Source organism: Ranitomeya imitator, chromosome 2 (genome assembly GCF_032444005.1).
Source record: "Ranitomeya imitator isolate aRanImi1 chromosome 2, aRanImi1.pri, whole genome shotgun sequence".
Lineage (NCBI taxonomy): Eukaryota > Metazoa > Chordata > Amphibia > Anura > Dendrobatidae > Ranitomeya > Ranitomeya imitator.
In genome coordinates this window covers 326,283,273-326,297,327 of record NC_091283.1, presented here as the reverse complement: position 1 = coordinate 326,297,327, position 14,055 = coordinate 326,283,273, and the positions used below count along the sequence as shown (strand labels likewise).

General features: G+C 45.7%; 1 protein-coding gene across 1 annotated transcript in view; it reads left to right on the top strand.

The window, feature by feature from the left end:
• Window positions 1–13,845: 13,845 nt before the first annotated feature.
• Window positions 13,846–14,055, top strand: part of LOC138666484 (zinc finger protein 850-like) — a 96,862-nt gene continuing 96,652 nt past the window's right edge. Inside the window, exon 1 of the mRNA XM_069754702.1 lies at window positions 13,846–13,991. Within this exon, the coding sequence (XP_069610803.1) occupies window positions 13,914–13,991 (78 nt within the window). The 5' untranslated portion in view covers window positions 13,846–13,913. The remainder of the gene's footprint in view (window positions 13,992–14,055) is intronic.

Below are 14,055 nucleotides of genomic sequence, written 5' to 3'. Positions count from 1 at the left end.
TTGCAAAACCCAAAAATTTCTGAAGGCTCTTCACGGATGTGGGCTGAATCCAATCATGAATGGCCTGAACCTTAACCGGATCCATCTCTATAGACGAGGGAGAAAAAATAAAGCCCAAAAAAGAAACCTTCTGCACCCCAAAGAGACACTTAGACCCTTTCACAAACAAAGCATTGTCACAAAGGATCTGAAATACCATCCTGACCTGTTGCACATGAGACTCCCAATCATCGGAAAAAATCAAAATATCGTCCAAATATACAATCAAGAATTTATCAAGATAAGTCCGGAAGATATCATGCATGAAGGACTGAAAAACAGATGGAAAAACAGATGGAGCATTAGAGAGTCCGAATGGCATCACAAGGTATTCAAAATGGCCTTCGGGCGTGTTAAACGCAGTTTTCCATTCATCACCCTGCTTAATACGAACAAGATTATATGCCCCTCGGAGGTCAATCTTCGTAAACCAACTAGCTCCCTTAATCCTAGCAAACAAATCGGAAAGCAAAGGTAAAGGGTATTGAAACTTGACCGTGATCTTATTCAAGAGGCGATAATCTATACAGGGTCTCAAGGAACCATCTTTTTTAGCAACAAAAAAGAACCCCGCTCCCAACGGTGAAGAAGATGGTCGAATATGCCCTTTCTCCAAAGACTCCTTAATATAGCTCCGCATGGCGGTATGTTCAGGCACAGACAGGTTGAAAAGTCGACCCTTAGGAAACTTACAGCCTGGAATCAAGTCAATAGCACAATCGCTGTCCCTGTGCGGTGGAAGGAAACTGGACTTGGGCTCATCGAATACATCCTGAAAATCAGACAAAAACTCTGGAATTTCAGAAGAGGAAGAAGAGGAGATTGACATCAAAGGAACATCATTATGAACCCCCTGACAACCCCAACTAGTCACAGACATGGACTTCCAATCCAACACAGGATTATGTACCTGCAACCATGGAAAACCCAGCACGATAGCATCATGCAAGTTATGCAACACCAGAAATCGACAATCTTCTTGATGGGCTGGCACCATGCGCATGGTCACCTGTGTCCAAAACTGGGGCTTATTTTTAGCCAAGGGTGTAGCATCAATGTCCCTTAAAGGAATAAGGTTCTGCAAAGGCTGCAAGGGAAAATCACAACGCTTGGCAAACTCAAAGTCCATTAAATTCAATCCACAAACGCCATGACAGAAAATGATGACAATGAGCAGATCAAGGACACAGATAACAAAAATTTAGGTTATACAGTACTGATGGTAATTGAACTGGCGATCCTCTTTGTCCGCTTAGGGCAGACAGAAAAGACATGAGAAGCGTCGCCACAATAATAACACAACCTATTTTGACGTCTGAAACCTTGTCGTTCCGTTCTAGACAGAATTCTATCACACTGAATAGGCTCAGGAATTTGCTCTGAGGATAACGCCACAGCGCGCACAGTTCTGCGCTCCCGCCAAAGCATCATTATTCCATTTAGTTAACACAGACCATTTTCTGAATTTCTGACAATACAATTCTGCCGCCTCTTGACCCTGAGACAGGGCCAACAAGGTCTTCTCAGCTTGATCTACAGAATTAGGTTCATCATATAATAATCCCAAAGCCTGAAAAAGGAGTCAATATTAAGCAAAGCCGGATTCCCAGATTCCAGGGAAAACGCCCAATCCTGAGGGTCGCAACGCAGCAGGGAGATTACGATTTTTACCTGCTGAATGGAATCACCAGAGGATCGAGGTCTCAGAGCAAAAAACAGTTTACAGTTGTTTTTAAAACTCAAAAATTTGGACCTGTCACCAGAAAACAAATCAGGAGTAGGAATCTTCGGTTCTAAAGCAGGAGTCTGAACAATATAATCAGAAATACCCTGCACCCTAGCAGCAATCTGGTCTACACGAGAAGCTAATTCCTGAACATTCATGCTTGCACCAGGCTCCTCAGCCACCCAGATATTAAGAGGGAAGAGAACACAAAACAGACTGGAGAAAAAAAAATGGCTCAAGACCTTTCTTCCCTTCTTCTGAGATGCATTTAAGTCATTGTCGGCCAGTTGTCCTGTTATGATCCGGTGACCTTGGAGCAGCATGAGAACTTTCACTGGAGAAGGTGGTCACTTGTTATGATGCGGTGGTTTAGGAGCAACATGGAACGAGCTCTGAAGGAAGTGGTAACTGTACTGACCGCAGTCCCGAAGCTCAACACAACACTAGAAGTAGCCGTGGGATGCTCCTAACACTCCCTAGGCACCTCGTCACCGCCTAAGAGCTAACTACCCCTAAAGATAGCAGCAGGAAAACTATCTTGCCTCAGAGAAAATCCCCAAAGGATAGATTAGCCCCCCCACAAATAATGACTGTGAGTGGAGAGGGAAAAGACATACACAGAATGAAACCAGGATGAGCACAGGAGGCCAGTCTAGCTTGATAGATAGGACAGGATGGAATACTGTGCGGTCAGTATAAAACACTACAAAAATCCACGCAGAGTTTACTAAAAATCTCCACACCTGACTAAAGGTGTGGAGGGTAAATCTGCTTCCCAGAGCTTCCAGCAAGACAGAATTAATTCATACTGATAACGCTGGACAAACATAGAAAGCACAGAACGGATAAGTCCACAATCTGTGAACAGAAAAGAGCAAGCAAAAACTTAGCTTTGCTGAACTGGTCAGAATAACAGGGAAATCCAAAGAGATGTGAATCCAACCAGGAACCATTTACAAGTGGCACTGGCTGAAGGAAGAGCCAGGCATAAATAGCCGAACAGAAAAGACGATCAGTGGAAGCAGCTGAAGACAGCTAACTCCAAGGAGCAGCCATACTACTTGAAACCACAAGAGGGAGCCCAAGAGCAGAACTCACAAAAGTGCCACTTACAACCACCGGAGGGAGCCCAAGAGCGGAATTCACAACAGTACCCCCCCCTTGAGTAGGAGTCACCGAACCCTCACCAGAGCCCCCAGGCCGATCAGGACGAGCCAAGTGAAAAGCACGAACCAAATTGGTGGCATGGAGATCGGAGGCAACAACCCAAGAATTATCCTCCTGACCATAACCCTTCCACTTGACAAGATACTGAAGCCTCCACCTCGAAAAACGAGAATCCAAAATCTTCTCAACCTCATATTCCAACTCTCCCTCAACCATCACCGGGGCAGGAGGGTCAACCGAGGGAACAACGGGCACCACATATCTCCGCAACAAAGATCTATGGAAAACATTATGAATGGCAAAAGAGGCTGGAAGAGCCAAACGAAAAGACACCGGATTAATAATTTCAGAAATTTTATAAGGACCAATAATCCGAGGCTTAAACTTAGGGGACAAAACCTTCATAGGAACATGACGAGAAGACAACCAAACCAAATCCCCCCACACGAAGCCGGGGACCAACACACCGACAGCGGTTAGCAAAACGTTGAGCCCTTTCCTGAGACAACGTCAAATTGTCCACCACATGAGTCCAAATCTGCTGCAGCCTGTCCACCACAGAATCAACACCAGGACAATCAGAAGGCTCAACCTGCCCAGAAGAAAAGCGAGGATGAAAAACAAAATTACAAAAGAAAGGTGAAACCAAAGTAGCCGAAATAGCCCGATTATTAAGGGCAAACTCAGCCAACGGCAAGAAAGACACCCAATCATCCTGATCAGCAGACACAAAGCATCTCAAATGGGTCTCCAAGGTCTGATTAGTTTGCTCAGTTTGGCCATTAGTCTGAGGATGAAACGCCGAAGAAAAAGACAAATCAATGCCCATCCTAGCACAAAAGGCCCGCCAAAATCTAGAGACAAACTGAGAACCTCTGTCAGACACAATATTCTCCGGAATGCCATGCAAACGAACCACATGCTGAAAAAACAATGGAACCAGATCTGAGGAGGAAGGCAACTTAGGCAAAGGTACCAGATGGACCATTTTATAGAACCGGTCACAAACAACCCAGATAACAGACATCTTCTGGGAAACAGGAAGATCCGAAATAAAATCCATGGAAATATGCATCCAGGGCCTCTCAGGGACCGGCAAAGGCAAAAGCAACCCATTAGCGCGGGAACAGCAAGGCTTGGCTCGGGCGCAAGTCCCACAGGACTGCACAAAAGCACGAACATCGAGCGACAAGGAAGGCCACCAAAAGGACCTAGCAACCAAATCTCTGGTACCAAAAATCCCAGGATGACCAGCCAACACTGAACAATGAACCTCAGAAATCACCTTACTCATCCATCTATCAGGAACAAACAGCTTCCCCACAGGACAGCGGTCAGGCCTATCAGCCTGAAATTCCTGAAGCACCCGCCGCAAATCAGGGGAGATGGCAGAAAGAATCACCCCTTCCTTAAGAATGCCAACCGGCTCAAGGACTCCAGGAGAATCAGGCGAAAAACTCCTAGAGAGGGCATCAGCCTTAACATTCTTAGATCCCAGAAGATACAAGACCACAAAATCAAAACAGGAGAAAAACAGAGGCCATCGAGCCTGTCTAGGATTCAGCCGCTTGGCCGACTCGAGGTAAACCAGATTCTTATGATCAGTCAAGACCACAACGCGGTGCTTAGCTCCCTCAAGCCAATGTCGCCACTCCTCAAACGCCCACTTCATAGCCAACAACTCCTGATTGCCGACATCATAATTGCGTTCCGCAGGCGAAAACTTTCTGGAAAAAAAGGCACACGGTTTCATCAAAGAACCATCAGACTCCCTCTGAGACAAAACGGCCCCTGCCCCAATCTCAGAAGCGTCGACCTCAACCTGAAAAGGAAGAGAAACATCCGGCTGACGCAACACAGGGGCAGAAGTAAATCGGCGTTTAAGCTCCTGAAAGGCCTCAACAGCCGCAGAGGACCAATTCGTCACATCAGCGCCTTTCTTCGTCAAATCAGTATGGGGCTTAACCACACTGGAAAAGTTGGCAATGAAACGGCGATAGGAATTAGCAAAGCCCCAAAATTTTTGAAGGCCCTTCACAGATGTGGGTTGAATCCAGTCATAAATAGCTTAGACCTTAACAGGATCCATTTGTATAGACGAGGGAGAAAAAATAAAACCCAAAAAAGAGACCTTCTGAACTCCGAATAGGCACTTAGACCCCTTCACAAACAAAGCATTATCACGAAGGATCTGGAACACCATCCTGACCTGCTTCACATGAGACTCCCAATCATCGGAAAAAATCAAAATATTATCCAAATATACGACCATGAATTTATCAAGATAATTGCGGAAAATATCATGCATGAAAGACTGGAACACAGATGGAGCATTAGAGAGCCCAAATGGCATCACAAGGTATTCAAAATGGCCTTCGGGCGTATTAAATGCAGTTTTCCATTCATCACCCTGTTTAATACGAACAAGATTATATGATCCTCGAAGGTCAATCTTAGTAAACCAACTAGCCCCCTTAATCTGAGCAAACAAATCAGTAAGCAGAGTCAAGGGGTACTGAAATTTAACCATGATCTTATTAAGAAGACGATAATCAATACAGGGTCTCAAGGAGCCATCCTTCTTAGCAACAAAAAAGAAACCCGCTCCCAATGGTGACGAAGAGGGCCGAATTTGCCCCTTCTCCAAAGACTCCTTAACATAACTCCGCATGGCGGCATGCTCTGGCACAGACAGATTGAAAAGTCGGCCCTTAGGGAACTTGCAACCAGGAATCAAGTTAATAGCACAATCACAGTCCCTGTGCGGTGGAAGGGAACTGGACTTGGGCTCATCAAATACATCCGGGAAATCCGACAAAAACTCAGGAACCTCAGAAGAGGGGGAAGGGAAGAGGAAATTGACATCAAAGGAACGTCACTATGTACCCCTTGACAACCCCAACTAGTCACAGTCATAGTTTTCCAATCCAGCACCGGATTATGTTCCTGTAACCATGGAAAACCCAGTACAACAACATTATTATTATTATTATTTATTATTATAGAGCCATTTATTCCATGGCGCTTTACATGTGAGGAGGGGTATACATAGTAAAAACAGGTACAATAATCTTGAACAATACAAGTCACAACTGGTACAGGAGGAGAGAGGACCCTGCCCGCGAGGGCTCACAATCTACAACATCATGCAGGTTATGCAACACCAGAAAACGGCAATCTTCCTGATGTGCTGGGGCCATGTACATAGTCATCTGCGTCCAGTACTGAGGTTTATCCTTGGCCAAGGGTGTAGCATCAATACCCCTCAAAGGAATAGGGCTCTGCAAAGGCTGCAAGGTAAAACCACAGCGCCTGGCGAATTCTAAGTCCATTAAGTTCAGGGCAGCGCCTGAATCCACAAATGCCATGACAGAAAAGGACGACAATGAGCAAATCAGGGTCACAGATAAGAGAAATTTAGGCTGTATAGTACTAATGGTAACAGACCTAGCGACTCTCTTAGTACGCTTAGGGCAATCAGAGATAACATGAGTAGAATCACCACAGTAAAAGCACAGCCTATTCTGACGTCTGAATTCCTGCCGTTCTGTTCTAGTCAAAATCCTATCACATTGCATAGGTTCAGGACTCTGCTCCGAGGACACTGCCATATGGTGCACAGCTTTGCGCTCGCGCAGACGCCGATCAATCTGAATGGCTAGAGACATAGATTCGCTCAAACCAGCATGCATAGGAAAGCCCACCATAACATCTTTAAGGGCTTCAGAAAGACCTTTTCTGAAAATAGCAGCCAGAGCCTCCTCATTCCATTTAGTGAGCACAGACCATTTTCTAAATTTCTGGCAGTATAATTCTGCCGCTTCCTGACCTTGACACAAGGCCAACAGGGTTTTTTCTGCCTGATCCACAGAATTAGGTTCGTCATACAATAATCCGAGCGCTTGAAAAAATGTGTCTACATTCAATAATGCTGGATCCCCTGTTTCAAGAGAAAAAGCCCAGTCTTGAGGGTCACCACGCAACAAGGATATGATGATTTTTACTTGCTGAATGGGATCACCTGAAGAACGGGGTTTTAAAGCAAAAAACAATTTGCAGTTATTTTTAAAGTTCAAAAACTTGGATCTGTCCCCAACAAACAAATCAGGAGTAGGAATTCTAGGCTCTAAAGCCGGGGTCTGGACAACATAGTCCTGGATACTCTGTACTCTTGCAGCAAGTTGATCCACACGAGAAAACAAACCCTGAACATCCATGCCAGAACATATATCCTGAACCACCCAGATATCAAGAGGAAAAAAAAGACAAACCAGAGCACAGAAAAAAATGGTTCAGAACTTTCTTCTCCTTCTTTTGAGATGCATTTAATTCATTTTTGGCCACTTGTACTGTTATGATGCGGTGGTTTAGGAGCAACATGGAACGAGCTCTGAAGGAAGTGGTAACTGTACTGACCGCAGTCCCTAAGCTCAACACAACACTAGAAGTAGCCGTGGAATGCTCCTAACTCTCCCTAGGCACCTCGTCACCGCCTAAGATCTAACTACCCCTAAAGATAGAAGCAGGAAAACTATCTTGCCTCAGAGAAAATCTCCAAAGGATAGATTAGCCCCCCACAAATAATGACTGTGAGTGGAGAGGGAAAAGACATACACAGAATGAAACCAGGATGAGCACAGGAGGCCAGTCTAGCTTGATAGATAGGACAGGATGGAATACTGTGCGGTCAGTATAAAACACTACAAAAATCCACGCAGAGTTTACTAAAAATCTCCACACCTGACTAAAGGTGAGGAGGGTAAATCTTCCCAGAGCTTCCAGCAAGACAGAATTAATTCATACTGATAACGCTGGACAAACATAGAAAGCACAGAACGGATAAGTCCACAATCTGTGAACAGAAAAGAGCAAGCAAAAACTTAGCTTTGCTGAACTGGTCAGGATAACAGGGAAATCCAAAGAGATGTGAATCCAACCAGGAACCATTTACAAGTGGCAATGGCTGAAGGACAGAGCCAGGCATAAATAGCCGAACAGAAAAGACGATCAGTGGAAGCAGCTGAAGACAGCTAACTCCAAGGAGCAGCCATACCACTTGAAACCACAAGAGGGAGCCCAAGAGCAGAACTCACAAAAGTGCCGCTTACAACCACCGGAGGGAGCCCAAGAGCGGAATTCACAACAGTCACTATACTGACCGCAATCCTGAACTTAACACCGCAACTAGAAGTAGCCTTGGAGTGTACCTAACAATCCAAGACACCTCGTCACAGCCGAAGGACTAAATACCCCTAAAGATGGAAATAGGAATACTATCTTGCCTCAGAGCAGATCCCCAAAGGATAGACAGCCCCCCACAAATATTGGCGGTGAGTCGGAGAGGAAAAAACATACACAGGCAGAAAAACAGGATTTAGCACAGGAGGCCACTCTAGCTAAATAGGACAGGATAGGACAGAGTTCTGTGCGGTCAGTATTAAAACCCTTGAAAAATATCCACAGCAGAATATACAAAAACTTCCTACGTCTAACAAAAAATGTAGGAGCGTGTATCTGCAACTCCAGCGAATCCTACAATCAGAGCAGGAATACAAACAAAAACAAGCACACAGCAGTGTGCCACAGACACAAAAAGCCAAACACTTATCTTTGCTGAATTTGGCAGCTAGCAGGAGAAGCCAGAAAGTGATCCAACACTTCACAAGGAACATTGACAACTGGCAAGGGCTAATGAATCCTGCACACCTAAATATCCCAGTCAGAATTGTAATCAGCAGATACACCTGGCCAGGACTGCGACTCAGAGACAACTGCATTTCCACCTACAACCACTGGAGGGAACCCAAGAGCAGAATTCACAACAATTAAGTTGGCAGGAAGGGAACAAAACTATTGTGGTCATTTAGGCCAAATGGTGTAATAGTCTCCATTTTAAAGATCCATCTGGCCTCCCTTTGAGCCAACATCCTTTTCCAGTTACCCCCTCTAAGTCCAATAAAGACTCTATCCCTTTGACAAGTAATCCCCTAGGGTCACACCCATGAAAGGCTTTAAAGTGCCACGGGATTGGTTTAAGGTTATGGAGATCATCTTCTGTAACGGCACCCTCAATAGCTAATACGTGCTCACGCACTCTCCTCTGAAGTTCACGTGTGGTCATTCCAATGTAAATATGACCACAAGGACAGGTAGCATGATACACAACAGCTTTCGTTGTACACGTGATGGTATGTGTAATTTGGTATACCCTGTCTTACCTGGAGTTAGAAAACTAAGTAGCGCTGTACATATTCCGGCAGGCCACGCATTTGCCACAGCTAGTACAGCCCCATTTGGGACTTTTAGATTCAAAGATAAATTTAGGACCAGGTCCTTTATGGTAACTATGAACTAACTGATCCCTCAAATTATATGATCTCCTGAAGGTAATTGTAGGGGTTTTACTGATACATTTAGCGATGGTATTATCCGTCATAAGCACGACCAGTGCTTTGTGATGGCCCTCCTAATCTCGTCACTCCTGGAATTGAAATCCAGGATACAACATACCTGGTCCATTCCTTTATCCGTTTTTTTGTTTCTGCAAAAGAGTATTTCTATCACTTTGGTAGGAACGACAGATTGTTTTCTTCCCGTAACCACGGTCTCTAAATCGTTTGCAAAGGTCCAAAGCCTGTTTCTCTAAAAGATCCTAATTTGAGCATATCCTCTTTGCATGTAGAAACTGTCCTTAAAGGTACCTTCACACTAAGCGACGCTGCAGCGATACCGACAACGATGTCGATCGCTGCAGCGTCGCTGTTTGGTCGCTGGAGAGCTGTCACACAGACAGTTCTCCAGCGACCAACGATGCCGGTAACCAGGGTAAACATCGGGTTACTAAGCGCAGGCCCGCACTTAGTAACCCGATGTTTACCCTGGTTACCATCGTAAAAGTAAAAAAAAACAAACACTACATACTTACCTTCGCTGTCTGTCCCCAGCGCTCTGCTTTCCTGCACTGACAGTGAGCACAGCGGCCGGAAAGCAGAGCAGTGACGTCACCTCTGTGCTTTCCTGCTGGCCGGCGCTCACAGCCAGTGCAGAGAAGCACAGCGCCGGGGACAGACAGCGAAGGTAAGTATGTAGTGTTTGTTTTTTTTTACTTTTACGCTGGTAACCAGGGTAAACATCGGGTTACTAAGCGCGGCCCTGCGCTTAGTAACTCGATGTTTACCCTGGTTACCAGTGAAGACATCGCTGAATCGGCGTCACACACGCCGATTCAGCGATGTCTGCAGGGAGTCCAGCGATGAAATAAAGTGCTGGACTTTCTGCAGTGACCAACGACATCACAGCAGGATCCTGATCGCTGCTGCGTGTCAAACTGAACGATATCGCTAGCCAGGACGCTGCAACGTCACGGATCGCTAGCGATTTCGTTCAGTGTGAAGGTACCTTTAGGCATATTTTTAATCAGATGATGTGGATGATGTGAAGACTCATGTAACAAAGAGTTAACGGACGTGCTCTTACTAAACAAATCTGTCTGTATGACACCTGTTATGATTAGGTAATTCAGTACCACAATGGACATAGAAGTCAGAGCACATACAGTGACCTGACAATAACCCAAAAACATAGAACGAGCTCTGAGACGTGGGAACTCTGCTGACCGCAATCCCTAATCCTCTACAACAACACTAGAGGCAGCCGTGGATTGCGCCTAACGCTCCCTATGCAACTCGGCACAGCCTGAGAAACTAGCTAGCCTGAAGATAGAAAATAAGCCTACCTTGCCTCAGAGAAATACCCCAAAGGAAAAGGCAGCCCCCACATATAATGACTGTGAGTAAAGATGAAAAGACAAACGTAGAGATGAAATAGATTTAGCAAAGTGAGGCCCGACTTTCTGAACAGAGCGAGGATAGGAAAGGTAACTTTGCGGTCAACACAAAACCCTACAAACAACCACGCAAAGGGGGCAAAAAGACCCTCCGTACCGACTAACGGCACGGAGGTACACCCTCTGCGTCCCAGAGCTTCCAGCAAGCAAGAAAAACCAAATAAGCAAGCTGGACAGAAAAAAACAGCAAACAAAAATAACAAAAGCGGAACTTAGCTATGCAGAGCAGCAGGCCACAGGAACGATCCAGGAGGAAGCAAGTCCAATACTAGAACATTGACTGGAGGCCAGGATCAGAGCACTAGGTGGAGTTAAATAGAGCAGCACCTAACGACTTCACCACATCACCTGAGGAAGGAAACTCAGAAGCCGCAGTACCACTCTCCTCCACCAACGGAAGCTCATAGAGAGAATCAGCCGAAGTACCACTTGTGACCACAGGAGGGAGCTCTGCCACAGAATTCACAACAGACACCATCGCCATCAACAATAATGGAGATATCTAAAAAGTAAATTTTTCTAGTATCATATTTAAATGTCAAATAATGTTCCTAGTGGTTGAATTCAGATCATTGATAAACACACCCTACTCTTCATGTGACCCTGGCCAAATCATAAGAACTCACAATAAAATCTTCACGGCCGGGGGTGCTGTACATTGAGTGCGGCAAGCCTGACGATGGCCATTTCGCGCCCGACGGGCGCTTCTATGGGTCAGTCGGACCCGTAGAAGCGCCCATCAGGCGCAAAACGGCCGTCGTCAGGCTTGCCGCACTCAATGTACAGCACCCCCGGCCGTAAAGATTTTATTGTGAGTGAATAAATTTACCTGTCTCGGAAGATCGGTGAGTGCTGCCTCTTTTCTCTTCTTCATTGGAATATTCCACATGTTTATTCGGCACAGCAACCGAGATCTAATGACTGGACTTCTACTGCAGGTGAGCAGTTCTCGGCTAATTTGTAGAGGCGGTGGTGCGGTCTCTTTGACTCTCTTATTCGATCAAATCATAAGAACGTCATCAAAATATCTCCACAAAGAGACGACCTTATGACTCAACCGATGTGGGTTGGTCTGAAAGATTTCCCGCTGCCATAGGCCTAAGAATAAATTTGCGTATGAGGGCGCACAAGACGCCCTCTGTTGTGAGTTCTGTGGTCGAGCTCCCTCCTGTGGTCATGAGTGGTACTTCGGCTGGTTCTGTCTATGAGCTTCCTCTGGTGGATGTGAGTGGGGCTGCGGCTTCTGAGTTTCCTTCCTCAGGTGACGAGGTTAAGTCGTTAGGTGCTGCTCTATTTAACTCCACCTAGTTCTTTGTTCCTTGCCTCCAGTCAATGTTCCAGTATTGGTCTTGCTCTCTCCTGGATCGTCTTGTGGCCTGTCTGCCCTGCATAAACTAAGTTCTGCTTGTGTTACTTTTGTTTGCTATTTTTTCTGTCCAGCTTGCTATATTGGTTTTTCTTGCTTGCTGGAAGCTCTGGGACACAGAGGAAGCACCTCCGTGCCGTTAGTCGGTACGGAGGGTCTTTTTGCGCCCTCTGCGTGGTTGTTTGTAGGTTTTTGTGCTGACCGCAAAGCTATCTTTACTATCCTCGGTCTATTCAGTAAGTCGGGCCTCACTTTGCTAAAACCTATTTCATCTCTGTGTTTGTATTTTCATCTTTACTCACAGTCATTATATGTGGGGGGCTGCCTTTTCCTTTGGGGAATTTCTCTGAGGCAAGGTAGGCTTATTTTTCTATCTTCAGGGCTAGCTAGTTTCTCAGGCTGTGCCCGAGGCGCCTAGGTCTGGTCAGGAGCGCTCCACGGCTACCTCTAGTGTGGTGTGATAGGATTAGGGATTGCGGTCAGCAGAGTTTCCACGCCTCAGAGCTCGTCCTATGTTATTAGTAACTATCAGGTCACTTTGTGTGCTCTTAACCACCAGGTCCATTTTGTTTCTGAATCACCAGTTCATAACAGCCCTCATCGCGGTACCCTGTGTTTGGAGGAAAATATAGGTTTTATTAGTAGATGTCAGGAAAAAAAAAGAATGTTGTAAAATAATAAAAATACCATTGCTGCTTGGGTCCCCACCAGTCTCTGTATTTTCTAATTAGAAAACTTGTGATTCCTACAGCTAATCAGCTGCCGAAGCAGTGAGTAACATAGGCAGTGATTGGGGGAATGGAGGAGATATCTTAGTCAGTAATTCAGTGTCAGGGCTAGCGGAACGCACCAAGTAATAGGGTGATAGATACAAGGTGCGTTCGCAGCCCAGCGTCCACCGTGCAGAGATACCTGCTGCAAGTAATGGCGGATGGACACAGAGCTCACACGTGGGTTAAACTTCACCCCGTGTAAAATGAAAGCGAGCTCTGTTGCCTCACAGAGTCGCACTGTACACAGGAACTAAAACCCTACCTAAAAGCTGTGCTTGCTCTGGAACTCTTCTGTGCTAACCGCACACGTGAAGGAGCCAGATGCTAAGGCAAGGCTAATTGCCCACACTGATGCTAGCTGCCTGCCTGAGTGTACAGCCCCAAGGCTAAACAGACTCACACCACTTATATACAGTGTGGCAGAGTATCAACTGCCAAACACAAACCTTTTATAGCTGTAGCAGTTCAGGAACTTCCTTGTAGACCAATAGGAGCTGCTACAGGACCTGAGCGTGTGACAACCCGACCTCCAATGAGAGGTCTTCCCCTGGGCATGCTCAGGAGGGGAAAAGCAGGACTTAGTCCCAGGAGCGCCTGCTCTCCGCCGAACAGCACTAATTATAATGGTTGAACCTGAAAGGGCAGCAGTAACCAAGCGTGCAGTATCTGTCCTGGCCAGGCGCTGGGACCAATACCTCCGCAGAGCAGGCTCCACTGCTGGAGACCGACATGGCTCGAGATTCCCCCTGTGCAGCGGCAGGAACTCTACACCTAACATTCAGCTTATGTTCCAGACCAAACAAGATTATACAATAAAACATCTACACGTTCTATCTTCTCATATGTTTCCCTTATTATCTCCAGTAATTGTATTGTTACACAGGATTTTATGATGTTACATCGGCTCCTCTTCTTTTCATTCAGTTCTCTACAATATCGGATCCTCTTGGTGAAGATCTTCTATATTAGAGAATTTTCCTGATTTACCAATCAAAGATGGATATGGACAGAGACAAGATGGTGGAGAGGATATTATACCTCACTCTAGAGATCCTCTTCCGGCTTACTGGAGAGGTGAGAGATTTTGATGAGGTCACTTTACATCATTCTTATCTATAGGAAAAAGAGATGGACAAAA